Raw genomic sequence first — 27634 nt, 5'->3', positions numbered from 1 at the left:
TGTTGTGCCACACGTTCGTTAGTGGTTTCTGGGCCAAACACATTACTGATATCATGAGCTGTCTCTGCAGTTTTTTGGCCTAGTTTTAACTGAAACAAGAAAATTTTACGGATTTGAATTTGTCGATGCTGCAAAAAAAAAAAAAAAAAAAAAAAAAAAAATCAATGAAGAGATTGAGAACGGTAACGAATAACACGATTTAATAGAGCGAAAAATGCACTTCAAGATGATATATATCAATGAATTAATTCAGAAATCTATAATATAAAATGGGCGCACGTGTTTGTTATCGGGGTTCTCGACAATGTTACATTTATTGAGAAGTTTCCTTATACTTTCTAGATCGTAATATCTGATTTTTTTTTTTTTTTTTTATTACATTTTCACCCCAAACAAGGCAAATTGCCACTTTGGTGTAGGGGGCTACTATCAGGGGCAACAACTACTGGGGTACTATGTAGGGCAGCAAGATGTCGGTTCACGTTACACTTGAACTTCTGCACGTCAGTACTGTTGGAGAAGCAGGGACCTGGAATGGAATTCCAGAGTCTAGCAGTTCTGGGGAAGAAACTATTGGAGTAAAAAGATCTTTTACATCTAGGGATCTCTACAGTGTGGGGGTGGGATTTAGCAGCTTGTCGGGTTTGTCGTAGGGGCACAAATGATTGCAGTTCGTCAGAGCATTCACCACTAAAATACTTGTAGAAAAGGCAGAGGGATGCAACATTTCGTCAATGGGACAGAGGCTGAAGCTTAGATGCCAGTTCAGGGCCTATCAGGTTTGCGACTCTCTTTTGAATCTTGTCAAGGAGCGAGAGACTAGTAGCAGATGCACCAGCCCAGATGTGACAGCAATACTCCATACATGGGCGAATGGTGGCCTTATAGAGGTACAGGATACTTTCAGGTGTTAATAGTTTTCTAGCACGGTAGAGAGAGCCCACCTTTTTTGCAGCAGCCCTGGCAATGCCTTCAATGTAATTGTTCCAACTCATGTTTCCTGTGAACGTTAGGCCAAGGAACTTGAAAGATGTACTCTCAGATAAAGAGTCGTTGGCCATTGCTATAGGTGGTAGAGAGGGTTTCTTGTAATTATTGAATGAAACTAGTTTAGTCTTGGCAGCATTGAACGCGACCAACCACTTTTGTCCCCATTCCACCACAGATTGGAGGTCTTCCTCTAGTGTTTCTGCCATTTCTTTAGAAATGTGTTCATTCGTCTTCCTGTCGTGCCTGCCATAGAGTGTAGTGTCATCAGCATATATACCCATCTCAGAGGCAATGTTGTCGGGGAGGTTGTTTATGAATATCAGGAACAATAGAGGTCCAAGGATAGAACCCTGGGGCACCCCCGCATTTATATCATATTGTTTAGATGTACGACCGTCGAGGACAACCTGGATTTTTCTCTTATCTAAGAAGGATTTAATTATGTTTAGTATTCTACCAGTGATACCGTATGATCTAATTTTCCTGAGGAGACCCTCATGCCATACCCTGTCAAAAGCCTTAGATATATCTAGAGCTACTGCTCTGCCCTCCCCGCTTTGTCCAGTGAATGGTATATACGTTCAGAGATCACAGTTAGGATGTCTGCTGTGGAACGGGCTTGTCTAAATCCATATTGTTTGTCAGTCAGAAGTTTAGCATCTGTAAGATGATGGACTAGAGCACGGTTAATTAAGGTCTCAAATATTTTGGCAAAAAGTGGGAGGAGGCTAATGGGGCGATCCTTTTGCCAGAATTCTTGAATACTGGTACAACAGACGTCGTCCATCTTTTATTTGATAGTTAAAAACCCTGGTTTCCAGTGTTTGTCTTTTTCGTATAAATAAAGCGAAACTGATCGAAGCAAAGGCATCCGCCTGGCCTTCCAGGCCAGGACGTTTTGAAGGCAATTAGCTTTGATCAATGTGTGGGAAACCCTTCATATCAGATGACTGCTATTCATTTGGACACTACAAGAGCTCCCCCTTTTTTTTTGGGGGGGGGGGCTGAATTTCCCCAAGATCGTGAGGAAACAAATATGGCAGAAAGCTGAAAGGGTTTACAGCATGATTTCATTTCGCGTCATGGTTGACCATAGCGAAATTTCAATGCTTTACACTTATGCTCGCGTCATGGCGGTAAAAAATGTCACATTTTCTTTCACTGCCTGTTTTTTTTTTTTTTTTTTTTTTTTTTTTTTTTTTTTTTTTTTTTTTACACACCCACAAACACCCAGGCTAGTCTAATATATAAAAGGCAAAAATCTGTGTGTTTGTATGTCTCGCAAAAACTTTCAACACATGCGATGGATCCTCACGAGATCAGTATCATTTTGAAGCTCGATGTCTTGGACGACAAATATCGAAAAATTAGCCAAAAGCATTCATTCCTTCACCCTTAATTCGGCCATTTTGTAGAAGGAGGGGGTCGCTTTTTCCACAGACATTTTAGCATATCATCGTTGCATTGACTACACTTTCAACGTTTGTGACTTCAGGTTTTGCCATGGACGCATCTTTTTTTCTTTGTGCCTGCTACCACTTTTTTTTTTTAAAAAACACCTCTTCACCCAAACTGCCTATGGTTGTTTTTACCCCCCCCCCACCACTTAATTTCCTATCTCTGTGACATCTATCTTTAGTTTGGTTAACATTCACCATGGTATATTTGAAGGTGTTCAATTGCAATATGTTGGGAGATGGCTTCTTTAACGTTTATCATACATATAACGGAGGGTTTACTGGTATAAAAATGGGTGTGTATTGTAATGTGAATATTTTTTTTTTTTTTTTTTTTATAATATATTTACTTATTAAGGTCATTTTCTAATATATACTGAAGTGATAGCTCTTTCCATCTTAGATGTAACAAGAGTTTGTTTATTGGTTGGGGATGGACATTATCAAAAAATTTGGCGAAATGCATATTAACTAAGGCAAGGTACATTTTGCCGAGGTGGCTTTTGCTTTGGGTGTGAATAGAGCTGGAACAACCTAACTTTTGAAAAACCTTCGGTTTCGTGAAAGTGGTCTGATAATCAGCCACCAGAAAACTTATACAACAGAGTAGCAGAGTATAACATTCCTGCAAAAGCTTCTGCAGAATATAATAAAGAGTTACAAGCCTGGATTGAATAATGGTTGGTTCTTTACCCTGAAGAGGAATTGAGGCTCCTGAAGAGGCTGAGCCCACTAATAGCAGTACTTCAACAGAATAAACAAAAGGTGAGGTTAGTGCTTGACTATCGGGAATTAAATGAGCACGTGCAGCTATTTACAGCCTTTAGTGCACATATGCACTAAAAAGTTTAGAATGACGGCGAACAAGATCTAATGTATCAGGGTTAGACCTTTCCAATAATCACTATGGCCCTATTAAATAGTACTAATCAAGGTATTGCTTGACCCACATGGAATCCAAACTCCACGTGGCACTGTCCATTATGCAAACAATTTTTGATGCTATTTTAACAGAGGACAAGCGCATACAGTGGACAACATCTGCCTATATTGATGACGTGTACGTTGATGTGTTGTCCATGGCACGTGTGAAGGAGCATCTTCATATCTTCAGCAAATAACCAGAGAGGCTACAGGATGGTGCATGAATACTTGCTTTGCAGGTCTGGGAGACAGGACAACGCTTTGTATTGGAGAAAAGAGAACAAAATCCCAGACAATTATGGTATCAGCATAGTTGGTGCTGAAAAAAATCTAAAAATATTTGCTTCTCCATGATGGGAAAATATTTCCAATGCTGATAAATGAATTAATATTGAAATTTTATTGAAGCATCATGCATGTGCGATACTTGTCAAAACATAAGTTATAAAGATTTGATAACTCTTAAATCTGGCTTAGAACAGATTTGCTAATAATCTCTTTAGAATTGTCAAAATTATATTGAATTCAATTTGGCAATGTGTTTTGAATATAGCTACACTGTGTTCCTTTGGATTTATGTTAAAGTGGCATTTTTTTTTATTTTTTATTAGTACTATTCATCTGTGGCAACGACAATCAGAAAATACTAACATGACTGTTTTGTTTTTTTTAGCTGGACAGACCGACACATGCATGCTGCCCTTTGTATAATAGATGGGTTGAGTCATGATATAAGGTCTAACTAAAGACATGTTCTGAGAGATTATAGACAAAATTGGGTATTGAGCTATTGTGACACAAGACACTAGTCATAAGGGTTCATCGCATGTGATGAAGTGTATCAAATTCCATAATTAGCAATGAATTTTTAAAATCCTTAACCAAAATAAAAAAATAAAAATAACTTGCCTGTAAAAAGTCTCTTTTTGGTAAACATTTATCAAGGGAAAGAAACTTGGTTTCAGATTTTAATTCTCCCAATTCATCCTGTTAAAAGAAAAAAAAAAATATAAACCATTTTTTCATTTTTCAGGATTGTTTTGTGAAAAAAAAATTTGTGAATGAAAAGAAAATGTGTTACCTTATGTGGATGAAAAGAAAATGTGTTACCTTATGTGGAACAATAGCAGAAAACTTGACATGCAAATGCGCAGAAAACCAGTAAGCCGGACAAAGTGTGTGCAGAAGATCCTCCGCAGGGGGACTGCCTAAACTGTTTGTACGGATATCTTTCTCTAAAAACTTTTTCTTTCGAAGCAGAGCATCTGTATCTCCAAATGAATGGATACCACGAGGCCAGTCATGTGACATCATGATGTCAATTGGGCGGGAAATCTAAATAACAAGAAAACTCTTAGCATTTTTGTTGAGTAGAAATATTTGAGTTTTTTTGTTTGTTTTTAAATAGTAATACTGACCTGTTTCATTCGAAAAAATTCTAGATTTCTTACATGGTAAACCGAGCGTTTTGTTTCCTCTGTATAAGGCGGGAATTCATGATGACCTGTGAAATATATTCATTTTAGCATTTACTTCTAACAAGGTTGATTACACTGTATTAAACTACATTCATTAGTTTTGTGTTGTAAGGCGAATCCTCGACATACAAACTTAATAACTTGTAGAGTTAGAATTTAATCAAAAAAAGAATCTAAAATTAAAACAATCAACAGAACAGTAAAACAAACATAATTACATTATTTTATTTAAATAATTTGGAATTTTACACAATTGTTTTTATAAAAGTTTGCATTTCTTTTAATGAGAATTTCTAAATAAATAAACAAAACAAAAAAAAAACCCATCAATTGTAATAATGAAATTCTAATTAAAGTAGTTTTTCTATGTATTCAAAATTAACCTCATCTTATCCAGCTTCCTAGTCTCAAACTACCCATTTTGATTAAAATTTCATGGTCCCAATAAAAACATGAGCTGGAAGTTGATAGTCATGCAACGTTTAATCCATACTTAACTGCTAAAATTGTATTCTCTTTTCACATTGCAAAAAAGAAACAGCCAATGCACAAAATTATACTAGTAAACCATTGAGTGACAAGTTATCAACATAAATTATTCAATAACAAGTATTGAACATGACTCATTTTATAAGCTTAAGTTTCATAAAAAATCTAAGATGTGATCCTTTTATGTTGGACATTTGTTCTAAAGTAACACTGCCATTTTTTTTTTTTATACTGAAAATAAGCGAAACTAACAAATCTATGGAGAAAAACAAATGCTTAGAAAAATCAATTATCTTTTTTAAAAACAGTAAACAAGTAATATGGAGTGTGTAGTCCCCTTGAAAAACTATCCTTCAAGAATCGTCATAAAATGTTTTTTTCAATCAATATTTATTAAATTAGCAATACACATAAAAAAATTTAAATGGCTTAAAATATTTCAATATTGGTATATATAGAAAGAGCTTGATAAGCTAAGAAAGAATTGTCTTTCGTTTTCCTGCTTTCCAGCTGTCTATAATATGGTTGTCTTCAAGTCCAACGTGAACAAGTTTCTGATGAGTCGTTCCACTTAAGTTAACAAATTTACCGAACTTCCATTACTATTGATTACTATATTGTGCTTTTGACTACTCTACACTCTTTAACCCTTATCCTTGAGTGGCCGATCCGCCTTGATAAGTGGTGCCGCCTATGTAAAAAAAAAAAAAATTCACCATTTCAAGACGATCCTAGCGTTTTAGGACAGTTGACCAATTTATTTTTTTATGGGAGATTAATCATGTGCACTTTCTTTAAACGTTTTTTTATGCTTTTTTTTTAACGCTTAGAGGAAGTTTGTTTAGTGGGGAGCTCTGCCACTTGTACTTAGCGCTATTGTTAAGGCTAAAGGTTTTAGGAGGAGGCTTGCCACTCATACCTAGGATTAGACATAGAATTAAGCAAGTTTTTTTTTAAGACGGTGTTTGATACCCATTGTGAAACTTTACAAGAATATTGACAAACAGACAAAAATAAATGTTATTTAAACATAATCTAACAGAAAACATGATGCTTGGAAAAATATCAAGTATTTAAATTCTATTTAAATATAAAAAAAGAAACAAGATTTTGCTAAAACTGACAAATTGTTAAAAATTTTGAATTAATGTTATTTTGATTTTTAATTACATTTCATGTCTTTTCCTACCGTTTTTATTTTTTAACTGAGCACCTCCTACAAATATTTAAATACTGATTATTTTTTTATTTTATTTTTAATAATCGGGCAGATTAGTTTCTATTCGATAATAAGTCACTGAAAACATTTTTTAAGGGACGAAAATTAGAAGTGTGTACCGTTCGTACACGTGAACCAAAAAAATGATAGTTCACATTTTCACTTGTTAAAATATTTTAAAATTTACTACTACCCAATTTTTAAAAATATTTGTATGTTTGATAACAAAATAGCTCTAACTAAACATGTAAGAATTTTTATTTATAACTAGAAAATCGATTTAAAATAAACAAAAAACAAAACGTCTGTTTACGCCATGTTATCGCTGCTGCTGCTACTATATACTACAGAAGTCTTGATTCAAATTCATAACAATTTTTTCGGATATTATGTTTTTAAATTGCTACATACCACTAGAGAAAACACTGTCCAATCATCTTTTGAACGAATAAACATAGTAAAAAGATTGTTTTATTTAATAGTGAGTGTCCAAATAAAATTTTTTCAAAATTTTCAATACTCATCATTTTGAAATCTTATTTTTAACAACAAAAAAACAAGTTGTCAAATGAATTTCGGACACTCGAAATTATTAAAAATGACATCTCTTTTGGCTAATTTTCCAAATTTCATTAAAAAATTCTTAACAGAAACACGGTACAAAATCTTACCGAAAATGCTGTTTTATGATGTTCACATTTTTATCACTTTATTTGCTTAAAACTCTAAAAATATATAATGTATATTATTATTTACTAATTCATTTGAAAGTATATTCATTTCTGAACAAAACGGTGGTATTTTGAAGACTTAAAGGGCTTTAGTTTTTAAAATATGACTATTTTAGCAGAAACCCCTTGAAATCTGATTATCCAAAGCGTTTTAACGGCCGTGTGTATTGCTAATTAAATAATGAACAAGTTTTCTTACTTAACAAAAATAGACGAGTCTTCCGTGGATGAGTTTTGCAGGCACCAACTAAAGATCTTTAATCTACACATTTTATGTTGCTATTATTAAGAATATGGACATTCTTTGACAGAACAATCACGCCCAAATTCCCATGTTAAGAATTTAAGAAATTATAATAGAGAAAGAAGGATTTTGTAAATTCTTTCTACATCTTATTGTGCACACAAATCGATTATTTTCAATTATGAAAAAATTCAAATAACATTAAGAACGAGTATTGCAAACGAGCTTTGTTTTAAAAAGAAATATAAAAATCTTAATCTCAACTTTCTCAAGAAATATAAAAAACTTTCGATCAAAACATTTGAGAAAAATAGAAAGATTTACTCATTTAATATATGCCGCCACTACCACTCACCTCAGTGTATATTTTGCAAAAATAAATATGGATATTACACGGGTTTTAAAGTAATGAAACAATTTTTTTTCAAGCAACAAATCTAATTGAATATTAAGAAAGTTTAAAAGAATTGGAATCTGTACTTGTATTGGAATCGGGAATTTAGAACAGAATCGTAATTGTATCGGAATCAGGAAAAATTTAGGAATCGTCTCATCACTAATATATACTAACTTTTTCAATTGATAAAATTGGAAAAAAAACCCATAATATTTCTTGAAGGAACCACTATTATATAAAAAAGAACTACATAGATTTTAAAGTTTTTTTTTTTTTTTGTTTCAAAATCTATATATTTGTGAAAGTGTCTGTACATTTCCCTATGTAATAACTGTCAATTTTCAGTCTACAGACTCGAAATTTGATATGCAGAGTACTGAGATTTGGGAAAATCTTTGATCGGTTTTCGGCCAGACATTTCGCTGTTAAGGGGTCAAAGTTCAACGATTTGACCTTTGAGATCCTCTACCAAACTCCTTCAACAATTTTGGGTCTAAACACTTGAAATTTTAGATATAGATTCCTTGAACATGGATCTAACTTAACTTGATTTGAGCCCAAACAATAAATGTTAAGGGGTCATAATAGGGGTCAAATTAAAAAAAAAAATGACCGCTTTTTTTTTTTTTTCATGCTCAACATACACCTCCAAACACCCGGGCAACGCCGGGTCGAAATGCTAGTAAATCTATAAATGTAGTTTAAAACTGTCAATTTCAAAGTAAATAGCTAATAGTGACTGCTGCTACTTCTGAGAGATTAAGTCAAATTGTTTACTTTTGCTGAAAAAGAGGTAATGAGTACCAAAAGAGAAATCAACATAGAATTCTTATTTTAATGCATAAAAATAACAAATTACTTGGGATACAAATAATATTTAGAAAAAAAAAAATATTCAAGCCATGTTGAAGTTTTATTTTAAAAACAAAAATGAATGGCACAGTTTATTTTGCTTTGTGACAATAAGTTGGTGTTTTTTTGTTTTGTTTTTTTCCAAATTTCATGATGAAATAGGTCATACAGGAGTCAAAAAACTTTAAAAACCGCAGAGCAAAAAACACTGATGCAAAATGATCATTTCATAGCGTTAGCATCATTATTTTCCTAAAATGTCTTCAAATATATTAATGTAGATTATTATTTATTAAATCATGTAAAGATTATTTCCAAATAAAGTGGTATTTTCAGGACTCTTGTTTTGGCTTTCAAAATGACTATTTCAGTAGAGCTATCTTGAAATCTAATTATCCACAGCATTTTATGATCGATGGGTTGATTGCTAGTTGAAGACAGTTCATCTTTTCGTAGCCACATTATTTTGATCACATACCTTTGAAAAAATCATGACTTTTATAAATTCCTGATATGCCACCAATGCGAATGCCACCAAATTGAACAACAGATGCATACCCTAAAAAGAAAATTAAAATGGTTGTATTTTGTGCTTATAAAAAAAAAAATTGAAGTAAATCATTAACAGGAAGATAAATACCAAATTTTTATATCTAGCAGCTAGACCCGACGTTGCTCAGGATAGAATGAGGATCAATAAATATTTGACCCTCCCATATTTTTCATCATCGAAATCAGTGAAATTGCTAATTTTTCAATCATATCGATTTATTGCGTGCTTTTATTAAGAACCCACCATGGTACACCGGAAGGAAGTTTCACATGCTTCCCTGCAGTGACAGTCCACAATACATAGTTTACATTGCACTGTAGAGAACCTACTGTTGATTTACTAAAAATTGTTTTTCATATATAATGGTTTGAATTAAAGTTTAAAATGCAGAGAAGTATCATCATTCAATTGTGCTCTAAACAGAAACGTTCATTTCGAACCTCTTTCATATCAAAGACCTGATTTTATATGCCAGGCCTTTCTGCTTGTGCAGTAACAAAACATCTCAAATAGACTGATGTTAGGCTGTATTAGGTGTTCATTTTAGTCAAAATCGCCTATTCCCTAGTTCAGATTCAGGAGTTTTAATACAAGCCATTGCCTCCTGATTGCATATAAATATTATCTACATATGTATGACCTATTTATTATATTGATTTTTAACATTCTCACTCATTTTTATTAGAATGATCTAAAAATTATAAATCAGTATTTAGTATTATATTTTATTAATTCATTCATTATTTTTCCGTTAACACATTCTTTTCAGTTTCTTATTAACTAAATTATATACTTAGTCGTGTGTGTGTGTGTATATATATATATATATATATATATATCAATTGGACTGTTTTTCGTCAATTCGTACGTTGAGTTATTTGGAAAATTATGTGTGAATTTGTCAACATCATCATCATGTACTGCATATGTGTGAGTCTAAAATAAACTTTTTATTTAAAAAAGGAAAAAGATCAGGAAGGAAAGCGGACAAAAACGGTCCAGCCACTGATCACTTACTATGTATGACTTTTGGAATGTTCCTTCATGCGTATTTTACATGTATATGTGTGTGTACGTATGTATAGGCATAGGTATGTGTGTGCGTATATGTGTTCCTCTACATGATTATGGTTGCATGTGTGTGCACATGCATACGTATATTGGCGTACATCTGTATGTATGCATGTGTTTATTGTCATGTGTATGTAAGGTGGAAAGGGTGTAAATGTAAGCCGTGGTGAAGGCAACCCCTCTAGGAGAAGAAAATCTTAGATTTAAAAAAAAAAGCGGGAAACCAGTACCCGCATTAAGCTGATCTGCAGTTTGACTTGTTGCGGGCTATCTTGCTCTTGCTTGTTGTTGGATGTCAACATTTTGAACAGAGAGAGAGATTTAGCTGTCGTACAAAGCTAAAACTCTAACATCATCTGTGTATTGATACTCCTTCAGTCATGGAAAAGTTGTGACACGTGTAGGCCTGAAATGCTGGAAGCATGTAATAATTGATCTGCCATCATTATATGTATATATGTTCATGTACAGGTGTATGTATATGTGTGTATATCTATGTGTATATATGTATTGTGTATATATATACATTGTTTGTATGTATGTGCATGTTTATGTAGGAGTGCATATTTATGTATGTAGGTTAGTATGTATGTATTTGTATATGTGTGTATGTATTTATATGTATGTACATGTGTATATGTATGCGTGTGTGCATGTATATTTACAGATATGTATATTTGCATTTATATATATATATATGCCATTGACTTGTCTTGTGTATGTTTATGTATGTGTATATATGTATGGATGCGTGCATATATATATATATATATATATATGTATACTAGTGACCGTCTATATATATATATATGTATACTAGTGACCGTCTTCAGTGTCATGTCTGTTTGAGCGTGTGAATTTTGCCGGCAGGATTAAAGTCATTTTCGGCTCATAAACTTTCAGTGCCTGAGGGAGTGGCACTCGTCTGACAAGACATTGCAATCATCATATGTGTGTGTGTTTTTATGTTGATGCTGGTGGGATCAAACGCACATGCATTTAAAAATTTAAAGACATTAAAAAAAATAAATAAAAATTAAAAAAAAACAAACAAAAAAAACACTGTTCTTTGTCAAACAGTTATGAGAATTTGCATTAACTATTATGAACATTATGGTAAGGACGGACACGGGCCTCAAAGATAAAATTCTAATGTTTTTAACGTTTTTTTTTTTTTATTTCGCTACATTTTGTGACTAAAAGTGGAGGACCGCTAGAAATATCAGAATAAAATTAATTAAAAACATTGTTTTTTTATGCTTCTCACACCACCTATAATCCTGAATATGCTTATCTAGAAGCATAAGTGGAATAACACACACACACACACACGTATGTATGTGTACAGACACAATATATAATTAATGAAATTATGAGAATGTACTGAATGTAACTCTGGGATATTCCAACCTCGACTAGAGTTGAGAAAATGCTTCTTAATAAATAACCCATGACCCAACATTAGTACAGTGTACATTGGATGAACAAGAAGTAAAACGTTCAAAAGTTAAAAATGTTTTTAAGCAATACTAACAGAATTAATAATTAAAATGTCAAACGATTTCAAAATACATCATGTCATAATAAACCCTTTCATTTTTCCCTCTTGTATAATTATTTCCATAATTGCAATTCAACGTTTTTTATCATTAATTTTTTGAAATCCGCCTCCCCCCAACATTCCTCATCCTCAGAGTTGTCTGGGTCTAGAAATGTGTTTTAGTGTGTGTATGTAGGACTTGCTGTCGCATTCAATATTCAACTTTTTACAAATTGTGAAAATATTCACACACACACACCATTGTGTCACATTGTATAGTAGTCATCTCTCAACAGAAACTTACAGCTGGATGCCAGATGACTCCCACTACTTTGTGCCAGAATCTGCACTTGTTGTCATTGCAGAGACATCATTTTACAAACATTGTTATCAAGCCTTGGTAGTCATTATAATCCCCTCCTGATCATAGTTGAGAAATCTTTTTTTAACTAGTACAGAGCCTTCTGTATCTATATAGTCCTGAGTGAATCCATCCAGAAAATACTTGGCATGCTGCTGTTGGCCCATTCTTCCAGTTTTCTGTATTTTTTTTTTTTTGCAATGGAAGTTCTTTGTGACTCTTGAGCTATTTCCATAACAAACTTCTTTTCCGATTATGTCTCATTTGTAAGAGTCTTGACCAAAATGTTTGGCCAGATTCGTAAAGATTGTTTTGCTGGCTCTTGTTTTGTGATGTATGATTTTAAGGTTTGAATTCAGATATTGCCCAGTGCTCCTGATAGTGACACGATGCTGATGGTCAATCTCAGAGACCCATACCTCCCATTTCTCTGGGCAGATATAGCCTTGGTAGACATTTGTTTCAGTATGTTATTCTGCATAGTGTTAACATTTTTCTTGTTTTTGTGTCTAATCTGTCTTGTGGCCAGTTTACAATGCTTAAGATGTGTTATCAAAGGCATTGCTAGTGGATTATTTTTTTAATCTTTATTTATTAATGAAAAAAAATGTACAATAAAACTCCTTTAATTTGGACTTCCTCTAAACTTGAACTGTCTCGTCATTGAAATTGTATTAGCATATTTGATGCGGAGTTGCAGTAAAACTGTTTACATGGTTTAGTCAGATATTGCACAGAAATGTTAATATTGGAATTATGTAATTAATGTAGATTAGCTATTGATAATTGATTTACACTAACTAAATTTTTTTTCAGATTGCTATATTTAAAATAGTGTAAAACAACCCATCGCAATGGCTTGCAACTCTAAAAGAAAACAAGTGACACTGACTTTACTCGAAAAATGTCAAATTATAGAAAAATTAGATGCTGGAGTTGAAAATAGCGTTATATTGAGAGATTATAAGATTGGAAGAAGTACACTGTTTTACATCAAAAAGAAAAAGGAGGAAATATTAAAGGCTGCTCCTTTCTCTTCAAATGAAAGACATGTCAAAAGAAGGACTCTTCGCAGACCAAAGCAAGTTGAATTCGATCGAATATTGCATGAGTGGTTTGTAGCAAAACGGAATGAAGGTGTAGCAATATCTGGGCCCATGTTAATTGCTAAAGCAAAATCTCTTAAGGAAGAGTTGAATATCGCAGAAGATATGAAATTCAGTGAAGGCTGGCTTAGAAGATTTAAGAGTAGACATGGTATAAGACAATTAACAATGTCAGGCGAACAACGGTCTGCTGATACACACGCAGCATCAAATTATTGTGACAAAGTCAAGACGATAATTGCTGATTATGGTTTAACACCAGAGGATGTTTACAACGCTAATGAAAGTGGCATAAATTGGAAGTGCTTACCTACAAAAACATTAGCCGGATCCGAGGAGCAGAAAATAAAAGGATTCAAATTAAATAAAGACTAACAGTGATGGTATGCGCTAATGCTTCTGGAACTCATAAACTTAAGCTTCTTGTCATCGGCAAATGAAAGTGTCCCCGAGCATTGAAAGGAGTTTCACCTTTGCCAGTATCCTATTATTCTTCATGAAATGGATGGATGAATCAACAGTTGTTTGAAAAATGGTTTTTGCAAGAATTTGTGCCAGTTGTCCAGAGGCGTTTTCTTGAATTAGGTAAACTTGATTCAAAGTGCTTGCTTCTGTTGGACAATTGTAGAGCACATCCTCCCGACTAGTGTCATCTTGCGGGAATATTTTTGTGTGCTACTTACCACCTAATGTGACTTCTCTCATCCAACCTATGGATCAAGGGATTATTTGGAACTTAAAATGTTTCTACAGAAATGATTTCATGATGAATATGATAAATAGTAAAATGACGCTGAAAATCGCTTATACTCACTTACCGTGAGTATAAGCGATTTTCAGCACCATTTTACTATCAAAGATCCCATATTTTCTCTCTCAAGTGCATGGAATCATGTTCGAGCAAGCACATTAACAAAAGCATGGGATAAATTATGCCTAGCGCCAAAGGCTTCTGAACTGAAAGAATCAGAGAATACACCTGGTCTAGAAAAAAATTCTTGAAACCAAATGGTTACCGACCAACCACGCTGTTTTTAAATCACTTAATGCAAATGATGTTGAAATGTGGGTGCAACAAGATGAGGAAACTACTGATCAATATCCTGAAGGCAGTAATGGTGATGAAAATAGCGACAGCTCCCATTCTCTTGACCCTAATGTAAATAACCAAGAACATTCTGATGAAGCAATATCATGGGATGATGCAGAAAAGTCTATGGAGATGGTTATAAAATTTATAGGAAAAAGTCCTTACTTTAGTGACAACTATGTTTTGCAAGCAATGTCACTCCGAAGAGATATAATCATAAAAAAGCTACAGAACCAAGAAATTTTAGATTTTCGTGATCGCTTACGGAATACAAGAGCTCAATCGATGAAAATAGAAACTGCAAAGAGACTCATTCAATGAATAACTAAAAAAAAAAAAATAAAATGTATTTTACATAAATGTATGATTTCTGTAGATGATAACTTAGGTAAGAAATACCCAACAAGTAAGAGTAGATTTATTTTCAATGTTTTTGTTCCTGGTAATAATATTTAACTAGCAATACACATGAAAAAATTTAAATAGCTTGAAATATTTCAATATTGGTATGCATAGAAAGAGCTTGATGAGCTAAGAAAGAATCTTTTTAAATTTTTAAAATCTGATTAAAATTAAGGATATTATGGCTATTTTTGTGCCTCACATGTTTGAATATTTTTCCCTCTTTAAGACCATATGCGTTTCGTCACATTTTTTACACTACTTTTTCAGTAAAAATGTCATATCTTTGTTAAAACACAAGACTAAGAAATGAAATTTACCATATAAGTGTATTTTTGTACAAGGAATCAGAATATGCAACTGAAAATCTCCCAAAGTTTATGGTTTCCAAATAATCTGCAGTAAATGTGCATAAATATGCAGCAATTCCTTAAAAATGCCATGTATCCATAAACAGAAAAGAAGTTGGAGAACTCAAAGTTGAATTGTAATGTGCTTTATGTACAAAAAACTTAAATCTAAACATAAGACCATTTAAAAATGAATATATTGCAATATTTCTTTGGTATTATTGTAGATTAACACCTTCTGTTTAACCCCACTCAACTCCTTCTGACCACCCCTCCAAAATGTGATTCTACCTTTTTAGGAAATTATGTATAAAATGCCATGAAAAACTTTAATGAAAGATAAACAAATTATTTTAGAATTGAATGTAAAATAATTTCCTAATATAGGTCATTCTAGCATTTTAGGGCAGTTAACTGTTTTTTTTTCTATGGGAAAATATGCATGCTTTTTTTTTTTTTTTTAAAATGATTATGTGTAGTTTTAAGAGGGTTTCTATGCAATGAGAATATGGGGAGGGTTACCATTCGGACTTTGAATTAATTGTAGGGCTAAGGAAAATTGTGTGAACATACTGAAAACTTGACAGAGACAAAGCTAACAAAAACAATATTAGAGGGGGGAGCGGTTAGTTTCACAAAAATTTAATGTAAAATAATTCACCACTTCCTGGCCATTCTAGCATTTTAGGACAGTTAACCAATTTTTTATGTGTATTTTTCTTTAAGGAAGGATCTATTTTTTGTTTGTTTGTTTTAGATGCTTGTATGTGGCTTACAGAGGTATTTTGTTGGGAGGGGCTTGCCACTCGAACTTAGTGTTATTGTTAGGGTTAAAGAGTGTTTTAGGGGGAGACTTGCCACACATAATTTGGATTAGAGGTGAAGTCAAAGAAAATTCCATAAATTTGTTGATTTCTATTTTCGAGGTTGAAGGTGTTAATTCCATAGGCCGTTTATACTACGCTGGAGCAGGTTGTAAAAATATCTTTCGCTTAATAAGTAGAAAAAAAAAATAACTTCCTAATTGTAGTTTGATGTGTTTTCTAACTGCTTTTAAAATTTCAAGAATATTGATATAGATTTTGAGGGTTTGTATTACTATACACATAGATTCAAAAAAGTTGTCAAAAAACAAATATATAACAAATAAATGTTATCAAAAGCAAGTTATTTTTCTACCTAACTGGATAATTTTTTAGTGTTTTTATTTAATGTAACATGTTTATTCAGCTTGAAAACAGTGTTTACCGATGTTTTGGAAAATTTAAAATGGCGCCCGGCCGCCCGACTCTCTTGAAACAGTAAGTTTGGGGAAAAGAGTTAAAAATAAAAAAGTAGACAAAATACTGCTAGAAACTCGCTCAATATATGTTACCGTGACGTAGGCTGACATATATTCGGTGAGTTTTTAACAGTATTTTGTATAGTTTTTTTTTATTTTTAACTCCTTTTCTCAAACTTACCGTGTCAAAGAGAGTCGGGCCGGGCCGGGCGCCATTTTTAATTTTCCAATACATCGGTAAACACTATGTTTTTCGAGCTGAATAAACATGTTACATTGAATAAAAACACAAAAAATATATCCAGTTTGGTAGAAAAGTAACTTGCTTTTGATAACATTTATTTGTTATATATTTGTTTTTTGACAACTTTTTCGAATCTATGTATAAACGAGATTTTGATACTTATTTTGATTTTGAAAAAAAAAATATTTGTGGCTGTTCGCAGTAAAACATTTTAATTCGTTGTTCAAAACTAATTTAAAGAATAAAAGTGCATGCAAGCTATATATCTACAAAAGTTTTTGTTTTTTTAACCATGTTTTTAAATTTGACGAGCAATGTGAGAAATTGCAACAGATTCATAATGCCGAATTGGTTGGGATTGTTTTTATTATACATTCTGAAAACCGAATAGTTCTAAACTAATGTTATTCTGATAACAAAATAGCTCTCATTAAACATATAAGAACATTTATATTCATATTTTCATGTTTTTCTTAATTCGTTCTCAAATAAAAATTAAAGAACGCGTGTTGTTTACACTGTGCTGTGCTATGGCTGATTCTACAGGCTGGAGCTGCTGCTGCTTCTAATAATACTAACTTCATTTGACCAAATTCGAGAAATAGAAACAATTTTTTTTTTCGGGTAGGTCCTTTTAAATTATCAATTACCGCGGTCCTACTCAACATAAAATAATACTTTTAATTGATAAAGATAGTAAAAAGATTGATTTACTTACTACTGGGTGTCCGAAGAATTTTTTTTCAAAATGTTCAATACTCGTCATATTAAAGTCTTATTTTTAACACGACAAAAAAAGAAATGGTCAAAAATATTTCGGACACTTGACAGTATTAAAATTAACACCTCTTCTAATTAGTTCCCAAATTTCATGACGAAATTCTTCATACAATCACGGTACGGACCTTTAGAAAACAGGGATGGGGGGTCATTACAAAACCTTACCAGAAACGCCATTTTATGACGTTCACATTTTTATCACTTTATTTGCTTAAAACTCTTAAAATATATAATGTACATTCATATTCATTAATTCATTTGAAAGTATATTCATTTCCGAACAAAACAGTAATTTGAAGACTTGAAGTGCTTTGGTTTAAAAAATATGGCTATTTTAGTAGAACTACCTTGAAATCTGTGATTATCCAAAGCGTTTTTCGTCCGTGTGTATTACTAATTTAACAATTCTTACTTGCAATATATCGTAAACTCAACTTAATATATACTTGAAGTGTCATATAGCAATGAATTTCACTTACTATTTCTTAATTCTTAGAAAATTAAAGTTAACTGCAGCACATTTTTTTATCACGAAACTTTAACAGCATCCTCTAATTTGAACGAAGTGGATGTTAAAATCATAGGAGTTATACTGTATTTAAAAATAAAATATACCTAAATAATAGAATGAAAAAAATGTATTTAAAAATAAAATATACCTAAATAATAGATGCTTGGTGCTACCCAACCACCATATGGCAATTCTTGCATGTAATTTGACGCTTCATGATTCCCTCCAATAATAATCGTGAGCACTGGGGCCTTTTTCTCGCCAGAATAATACCTGAAAAGATTTATGAACAGAAAATACATTAAACAATTTTTTTTTACTCCTTATTACACTCTTATTGCAACCATTTTTCTATCCAATAACTTTTAGAATGTGAAAAAAAACAAATATTTGCAAAACAATACCAACTTTATTTTGGTAGCTCAATTAGCCACCATTTTTTGTTAGACAAGTTTCTTGGAAATTAGAAAATTGGCCATCGTTCATGTTATTCCAGAAGCCAATTGCAACATTAAAATTAAATGTGCAAGTTACAAATTGAAAAATCCTTACAAATATGTCATCTTGTGGTAAATGAAAGTAATTATTAGATCAAGCCAGCCATGGATCGGGGGGGGGGGTCTGTTCAGATAAGATTTATTTAAACATAATTAAATCTACTTAATGATTAGTAAAAAAATTGTTCCATGCAAAAAAAAAAAAATAAATAAAATAGCTGGAAATAGTTTGAAAATAGAGAAAAATATCTATTAAGTAGTATTTAATTCTAGATTTCAACTTGGACTTTTTTGTGAAAGACAAATTAAAACCCTATATTAAGCCACCATATATTAACGGCTTTTTTAAGCTGGAGTATCTTTACATGCACAGCGATAAAAAATAAGTAAATTGCCCATCAACAAAAGTAGTTTGGAAAAAACTTAATGATCAAATCCCAAAAATAAACAAGATATAAACTAAAATTGAAGTTGGTTTATATCTATATGAGGGACAAAACTAGGTTCATAGAAAATATTTCTTTGAAAAAAAAAAAGAAATCATTTGGATTGTTTGAACTAGCTGTAATTTGCAATTAACTCACCAAGTCATCCATCTGTCCATCACTTTCACTCGTATATTGTTTGAACGTCAGTTTTTATTTTATATGGGGTATATCATTTGCTCTAATATAATAAAGTCAAAGCTTCTAAAATTAACTAGAAAACTCAGATTGAAATAGCCCATTTTAAAAGAAAAGAAAATATCCCCACAATTAGTTATACTATTATTACAAAATCCCCCAACCTGGAATTAAAACAATGTAGGCAAATTGGTCACATTTTCCAATTACTTTATAATATGGAAATGTTCTTACTTATAAAATGTGTTCATCTTCTGAAATTTAGGAGGCACGGCCATGCTTCGTAAATCACCTTGGTTACGTACTGCTTGGAAATCTCCACAAATCAGCAGAAGATCAATCTTGAAATTTTCCCGTTTTTCAATCACCTGAAGTGTCTCATAAATCCGATCCAGCTCACCATGCGCACAACCTTCGACGGCGATTTTCATTTTCGAGAGAAACTGAAAACAAGATTAAGAACAAGAAATTAAACTTTTCAGATTTAATCATTATTTCTACAATGGTTCCAGAGATTTATTGGATAAGTTATTGCAGTTATCCTGCTGTGTTGATTCCAAAGCATCTGTGACTCCCGCATACACCCATCTCAAAGTAGCTTTTGACCAAGCAAAGATAGTACCGATCAGACTTTCAACTGTGAACATACCACTTGAAAATCATTGACTGTTTCAGCAACCCATAATCCTTTGCTTCATTGACTTTGCAGATTGCTCTGGAGAATCATGATATGCCAGCAAAGCTTTTTTTTAGAGTTCTACAAGGGCTATGGTGAAGAGTTAGACATTTAAGGCGAGGTCAAGGTGTTCAACAGGGGTGTGCCCTCTCCCCTATTCTTTTCAACTATGCAATCAATTATATCATCAATGAAGCCCTCCAAGGTCACAAGGGCAAAACATAACTGCTTCTGCAAATAATATCAACTGAATGCTGACTATTATTCACAGATTAGGGATGCGCATCAATGCCTCGAAAACAAAGGTCATGTCCTTGCTGATTGACCAGGGTATCTGGCAGAGATGGCATTTATCTAGTTGATGTGGATTTCTTTGTCTATCTTGGTTCTACTATCATGCCAACTGGACAGGCAGCAGTTAAGCTTGGCCAGTGAATAGAAGCAGCATGGCTCGCATTCTTCCGTTTCAACCAATTGTTGGTCCCAATGGGAAATATGCTTGGGCACAAAGGAACACATTTATGAGGTAATGGTGAGGATTGTCCTTCTGTACGACTAAGACATAATCTATGAGTGGCAGATTTGCACAAACTGAAAGTTTTCAACCATGACTGTCTTTGTGGCATTTTACATAGTGGCCGAGGAAATCATGTTTTCTGTTTTCTATGTCCCCTACTCTCCATCTTTGGTGGTTTAGACGTGCAGTTTATCAGCCAAAGGAAAGCTCATTCACAATGTTCTCTTTCCCCGCATTCTGCTTGGCTGGCACAAACAAGTCTCTGAGAAGTTGAAAACTTGGCCAACAACAATTAAGGATGCCATAGCAGTACTTATCAAGCCTACAAGTAGGTATCCCAAACCAAAATTTTATTTCATTATATCTAAAAAAAAAAAAAAAAAATGTGGTCATATAGATTTTTGTAAACCATAAACAAAAGTATCAAATTTATTTTTGTAGCTCAATTAGCCATCAAGTTATGATCATTTAGAGTTTGTCAGAAAGTTGAAAATTTGCTATCATCGTCCAGAAGCCAAATTTCATAGTATATAACTAAAAATATAAGCTAACAAGTGAAAAATCCTTATAAATGTAATGTCATCTTGTGGTAAATGAAAATCAATAAAATGAAAGCAATAATTATTAGATGAAACCAACCTAAATACATAGCAAATCTCACTACTAATGGAAAAAAAGTGCAAATATGACATGGAAATGCAACTTTGACTGTTCATATCAATTTCATCTCAATAGCTAATGTATTGAATCTTCTTAGTATGATTCATAACAGAGATCAAGATAATTTTTTCTTTTAATTATAAATTGATAAAACCACTCAATTGTGGACCATGTAAAAGCAGTCAAACAGACAATTTGGTAAAAAGGGCAAAAAAAAAAAAAAAAGGGCTAAAAAAAATGGGTCAAAAGTATACATTACTGAAATTGCTGTAAAAATGTAACTGTTGGAGGTAGAAGCTTGAAACTTTGCAACTTTACTAATTTGGGGGTGAGGAATTCAAAAAAATGTTTGCCTTGTTTCTAATAACAAAACTTTTTGCCACAGAAATATTTTTACTTTGGGGAATTTAAACTCGCCAAAAGATTATTATTATAGCAGTTAAGTTATGAATTTTGTAATATTTCTTTTCTAGATGCAAGTGCTAATATTATATTTCATTTTTAATCTTTATTTTTATTTCACTGTTTTATTAATTTTGTAAATGGTTTTCTCGTGGAAAGATGTGCTGAATCTATCTGGCAAGTTTCATTTGAAATAGAGTATAAATAGATCTGAAAATGTTGGTTTCTTACCCCCCCCCTCCCGTCCGTCGACACGTTACTACTTATAAAAGAACATGTTTGTCTAAGTAGCGAGACATGTCGTGATGACAGTTTTCTTTTCAAAAATGAAAACACTGCATTTTTTATTTCAAGCTAAATCAATTCCTATTTGCAGCCGCGAAGGACGTCTTATTATAGCAGTTAAGTTATGAATTTTGTAATATTTCTTTTCTAGATGTAAGTGCTAATATTATATTTATTTCAGTTTTTAATCTTTATTTTATTTCATTGTTTTATTAATTGTGTAAATGGTTTTCTTGTGGAAAGATGTGCCGATTCTATCTGGCAAGTTCATTTGGAATATATATTATTTATTTTTATTATTTTTCTTGCCCATAAATGTTTATATTTTCCAAATTGATAGCATAACAGATTTTGCAATTGTTTTCATTGGTGAAAGGAGAATCTTTCACCTAACCCCCTCTTAAACACACCAAATGGACTTTTATTAAGTACAATACTTTTTTTTTTTTTTTTTTTAAATGGAGAGTAGACAATGCATTGTGGATGCGTTATCGGCAGCTCCCATTACTCTTGCTTCTCTTTATTTGTCCCTCAGTCCTCATTTTTAACGAGTGATTTTTCTGACAAAGAGAGAAGAAAAAACTGTATTCTAGGTTGGCAGTATTTTGTGTGAACAGCTGCCAGGGATGTCGGAAATTTTCTGTTTCTATGTCTATCCTTGTAGCCATGTCACTAGTAAGGGTTCTGGAGGTAAACGTTTTATCTGGGCTGACGTTATCTCCCTGATAGTCAGGGACCCGAACCTTGGATTAACCACTAAGGAAGCGGTCCTATCAGCAGGTGCAAAGTACTGGGGCTGCTGTATTGCCATTTGGCGAATGGATTCTGGACCATGCAGTAGTTTCTGGTGGGGCCTCTCTATGCCATTTTAGTGGGTAATTGTTACGGCTTTACCTTTTCATGTGCCACAAAAAAAAAAAAAAAAAATATTTCTTCATTTCTATTTTTCTCTGCCCTGCTTCAGGCATGTCTGTCGACCTAGTCCACAAATCCCTAAACACCATCATGAAAAGTCTCAAAAAACACGATTAAACCCAGATCTCCAACTTCTAACGTAGACTCCCACTACCAGGTCTCCTTCTCTAACATCAGGGGTCTACGTTATAATCTTCCAGAGGTTGAAACCTAATTACAGGAGACTAAACCAGACATTATTTCTAAGTGAAACTGGCATTAGACAGACCATTTCGCTAGAGGAGTTCGTAATTAAAGGATACTCTAAATCTGACCCTCAAGATTGCCATGGGCATGGAATATGGGCCTATATAAAAGATGGCTTTCCACGTGGTAGGGATATCTCCAGAGAAGATCCTAACTTACCCTTATGTGCTTCCGGGTTGCACTTGCTCAAACTACTGCATTTATATTTGCTATCTATCGCCCCTACAACAGAGTTACTATCTTTAAAAGCATATCTGAGAAAATTGACCACGCCCTATCTGCTTATCCTTCAGCTAATATTCGTGTCTGAAGACTTCAATGTTCACAATGTGGAATGGTCAACTCACTCAAACAAGACCGATGCTGAGGGGAGGTTCTGTCATGATTTCTCCATTGCTTATGACCTCACTCAGATTGTTCACGAACCCACCCGTGTTCCCGATACTGACGGCCAGTATGCAAGTTTCCTAGACCTCTTTCTCACAACTTGCCCTGAACTGTGTTCAGCTTCTGTTCTGTCTCCACTTGGATCTTACAACCACTTCGTTGTATCAGTTAAGATAAAAATGAAATGTAATAAGTCCCCAGATGTACCTCTCCATCGTACAATATATCGATACTCTATGGCTGACTGGGATAGCTTCCGCACATTTATATCAGATCTACCTTTGCGTTCTATGTTTAAAAAGGATGTGTCCTCTATAGTATCAGACCTGACAGAATGGTTAATTGTAGGTATAGACCGTTTCATACCCTTGAGAAAATTCTAGCAAAAACCTAACAGCCAGCCGTGGTTCTCTCCCGAATGTGCTGCTGCCATTGCGCATAGAAATCACTTTTTCCATTGCTTCCAACGAAATAGATGTACTGAGACTAAAGTCGCTTTCAAAACTCCCAGCAACCACTGTAAAAAAGTAATAAAGAATGCAAGAGAGTTGTATGCTCAGTCCATCAAGTCCAAAGTAGCTGAGCAGCAGCTTGGTTCCCACCAGTTTTGGCAAATAGCAAACAGATACCTGAACAGAAGTGTGTGCTCTATCCCAACTATCATCAATGGACCTGAGGTAATCTTTTCAGCATCAGACAAAACCAAACTCTTTGCCAAGAACTCTGCAGCTAATTCTAACCTTTGCGACCAAGGCTGCCAACCTCCAATATTTCTTCCTGTATCAGAAAACATGCTATGTGATATACAAATATCTGTACGTGATGTTGCCAAGCTAATCAAAAACCTTGATTCCAGTAAAGCAACAGGTCCAGATGGTATTTCGATCATAGTACTCAAAAGACTTCAATCAGAACTTGCGCCCATACTTACAAAACTGTTTAAATGTCAAGAATTGCTTCCCGTCACCCTGGAAAATCTCATCAGTATGCCCCGTATTTAAGAATTCAGGTGATCGCTCATCTTCCTCACAGTACAGGCCAATAAGTCTCCTGTGCGTCATAAGTTGCTGGAATCTGTTAAATAGAGAAGTGATCAACCATCTCAACAAAAATAATCTTCTTAGTGACACGCAATATGGTTTCCGTTCTGCTAGATCTACAGCAGATGTGCTTACAGTTATATCTCATAGGATTAGAAAATCTCTCGACGGAGACTACCTTTCTAGGGTAATTGCTCTTGACATATCAAAGGCCTTTGATAGAGCATGGCATAAAGGTTTACTTCACAAGATCTCCAGCTACTGTATAGCTGAAAATGTCTTCTCAATTATTAAATCATTTCTCTCTGATAGGTTCATAGTAGTAGTTGATGGGCAGAAATCAGAAGCTCTCAATATTAATGCTGGAGTCCCTCAGGGGTCCATCCTGGGCCCAACTCTTCCTGATCTATATTAAATGATCTTCCAAATCACATCCTTACATCATACCTAACACAACCTTGAGATATTTCAGTTCAAGTTTATCAAAAACACTTGATAGAACATATACGTCTTGGGGGTATTTCTACTGTTTATTGCCGAAAATGGAGATGCCATTTTTTTTCATACACCTGTCGTTAAAATCCGAGGGAGAAATCAGTATTTTAAACTATGACCGAAGCATGAAATAAATAACAAAAAAATTAAAACTAGATAATGATTTTTCAGTTTCATTTAAATTAATTTGTTGTTGACCCTTTAAAGTTGCTTCGATTTAAAAAATATTTTATTAAAATTATTTGTTTGAAAAAAAAAAAAATTTTTTTATAAAAATCCAATGTTTTCATTACAAAACCGTTTTATTAAAATCATATTTTCTGACGCAAACTTTTCAATGTTTTTACAATTTTATTGATAAATTTTTATACAGTAAATGTTTTGGTTTTCGAATGGCGCTCGCCCAGTTTTATAAGAAATTCTGCAGAAATAAGCTTTTTATTGGACGATTTCTCCGCCCACATATTTATTTTAACCAATCAAATTACATTTTATAACTGCCGAAAATGTTCTTGGCGTCAAATTCCCATTTCGGACCAGAATCCAAAAAGACGCAGAGTTGGACACACATGGATTTCTCACTCGAATCGAGGCAGTGAAAAATACTTTGTTGCTTCGAGGCATTTTAATGCCTAAACATGAAGCAGAACATTATCATTACAATTACCAATGCCCTTAAGTAGGGCGAATTTATATTTGCACGCTTGTGCTACAATTTAATGTCTATCAAGATGAAATTAAGGTCTACGGTTTGACCTGCTTCTCCGCCATTGGACTGATTCGAAGGACCCCTCTTGGATGCCCAGGTCACCTCAACATCTCCAACCTGCGCATTTCTTCGTCAGCGGGAATTCTACCCAGCCTTTATCGAAGACGAACTATTATTCCCTTCAGGAACGTTACCAGCCCATAGTGGCAGATAGCTGAAGATGACACATCTTTTGCAACATGGACCTTTTTTACTTTAATAAAATTTACGTTGAAGTCTTAAGGTGAGCTTGTTGTAATTTCTGTTTGGTTTTTGTGAGAGAAAATCTCAGTTTAGACAATTATGAATGTCATTTTCTGTTTTTAATAAACATATATATATACATGTTTCATGAAAAATTTTCCATTTTCAGTAATTAAATCAAAACATTTTCAATTAAACAAGTATGGATATATGTTCTCTTTCACTTTCTTTACTTTTTTTCATAGTTATTTTCGGAAGTAATTAATATCTAGTATCATTTTTTTGTTATTTATTTCTAACTTTGGCCATAGTTTAAAATACTGATTTCTCCCTCAGATTTTAACGACAGATGCGCAAAAAACAAAGCGTCTCCATTTCTAAAGAAATGGCAGAAACACTAGAGGAAGACCTCCAATCTGTGGTGGAATGGGGACAAAAGTGGTTGGTCGCGTTCAATGCTGCCAAGACTAAACTAGTTTCATTCAATAATTACAAGAAACCTTCTCTACCACCTATAGCAATGGCCAACGACTCTTTATCTGAGAGTACATCTTTCAAACTCCTTGGCCTAACGTTCACAGAAAACAGGAGTTGGAACAATTACATTGAAGGCATTGCCAGGGACGCTGCAAGAAAGGTGGGCTCTCTCTACCGTGCTAGACAACTACTAACACCCGAAAGTATCCTGTACCTCTATAAGGCCACCATTCGCCCATGTATGGAGTATTGCTGTCACATCTGGGCTGGTGCATCTCCTTGACAAGGTTCAAAAGAGAGTTGCAAACCTGATAGGCCCTGAACTGGCATCTAAGCTTCAGCCTCTGTCCCATCGACGAAATGTTGCATCCCTCTGCCTTTTCTACAAGTATTTTAGTGGTAAATGCTCTGACGAACTGCAATCACTTGTGCCCCCACGACGTGAGCACCCTCGACAAACCCGACAGGCTGCTAAATCCCACCCCCACACTGTAGAGATCCCTAGATGTAAAAGATCTTTTTACTCCAATAGTTTCTTCCCCAGAACCGCTAGACTCTGGAATTCCATTCCAGGTCCCTGCTTCCCCAACAGTACTGACGTGCAGAAGTTCAAGTGTAACGTGAACCGACATCTTGCTGCCCAAATCCCTACATAGTACCCCAGTAGTTGTTGCCCCTGATAGTAGCCCCCTACACCAAAGTGGCAATTTGCCTTGTTTGGTATGAAAATGTAATAATAATAAAAAAAAATTTTTCAGCAACAAATTGTAGAAGTACCGTCTTGGGGAATTATTAAATAAAAAAAAAAATTATTTTTACAGTGAAATTAATTTTTTCATTTACGTGCCAAGTGCATATAACTCAACAATATTTTCAGTTATTTTTTTTAAGTAATGTACAGTGTAATTGAAAAGTAATTTAACAAAATCTTCAAATTTATCAAAAACGCCCGATAGAACATAAACAAAATAAATGCACATTTTTATGTGAAATTATTTTTTTTATTTACACATTACTTGTTGCATGTAACTTAAAAAAAAAAATAACAAAATATAGCTAAGTTTTAAGTAATGTAAATGTGCAGTCTAATAAAAATAATTAGATATATCAAAAACGCCCGACAGAACAGATAAAAGAATTTAACAATATCCAACCAAAAAGAGATAAAGCAAAGAACATATTAAAGTTTGAAAGATATAGAAAATTTTTTTTTAAATTGTAAATTTTCATTTCTTTTATTGATGCACTAAAAATATTTTAAACAATAACTCGCCTAAGAACTTTGATATAGTGGAACATGTTTTCATTCGGTCGCGCGGCTTGTTCATGCTGACAGTTGATTTTCGTAATGATACTTACTTTACTTCGGTCACTTGGCATGAAGTTGTAAA

The 27634-nt window shown here is 33.6% G+C and overlaps 1 protein-coding gene across 4 annotated transcripts in view; it reads right to left on the bottom strand.

The window, feature by feature from the left end:
• LOC145241478 (lariat debranching enzyme A-like) overlaps positions 1-27634 on the bottom strand; it is a 47035-nt gene that overhangs the window by 2783 nt on the left and 16618 nt on the right. The window contains exons 2-8 of one of the 4 annotated variants that reach the window (XM_080104471.1): positions 24211-24353; positions 19426-19634; positions 18220-18344; positions 9260-9340; positions 4790-4875; positions 4482-4706; positions 4281-4358 (exon numbers count right to left, since the gene is read on the bottom strand). In XM_080104471.1, coding sequence (XP_079960597.1) covers positions 4281-4358; positions 4482-4706; positions 4790-4875; positions 9260-9340; positions 18220-18344; positions 19426-19622 — 792 coding nt within the window. In that variant the 5' untranslated portion in view covers positions 19623-19634; positions 24211-24353. The remainder of the gene's footprint in view (positions 1-4280; positions 4359-4481; positions 4707-4789; positions 4876-9259; positions 9341-18219; positions 18345-19425; positions 19635-24210; positions 24354-27634) is intronic. The other 3 variants (XM_080104470.1, XM_080104472.1, XM_080104473.1) reach the window with 3 other exon arrangements.

The sequence above is a fragment of the Euprymna scolopes genome, chromosome 20 (genome assembly GCF_053919585.1).
Source record: "Euprymna scolopes isolate OS-2025 chromosome 20, ASM5391958v1, whole genome shotgun sequence".
NCBI lineage: Eukaryota > Metazoa > Mollusca > Cephalopoda > Sepiida > Sepiolidae > Euprymna > Euprymna scolopes.
Note: the sequence above shows the minus strand (reverse complement) of the source record. Positions and strands in the feature narration are given on the sequence as shown.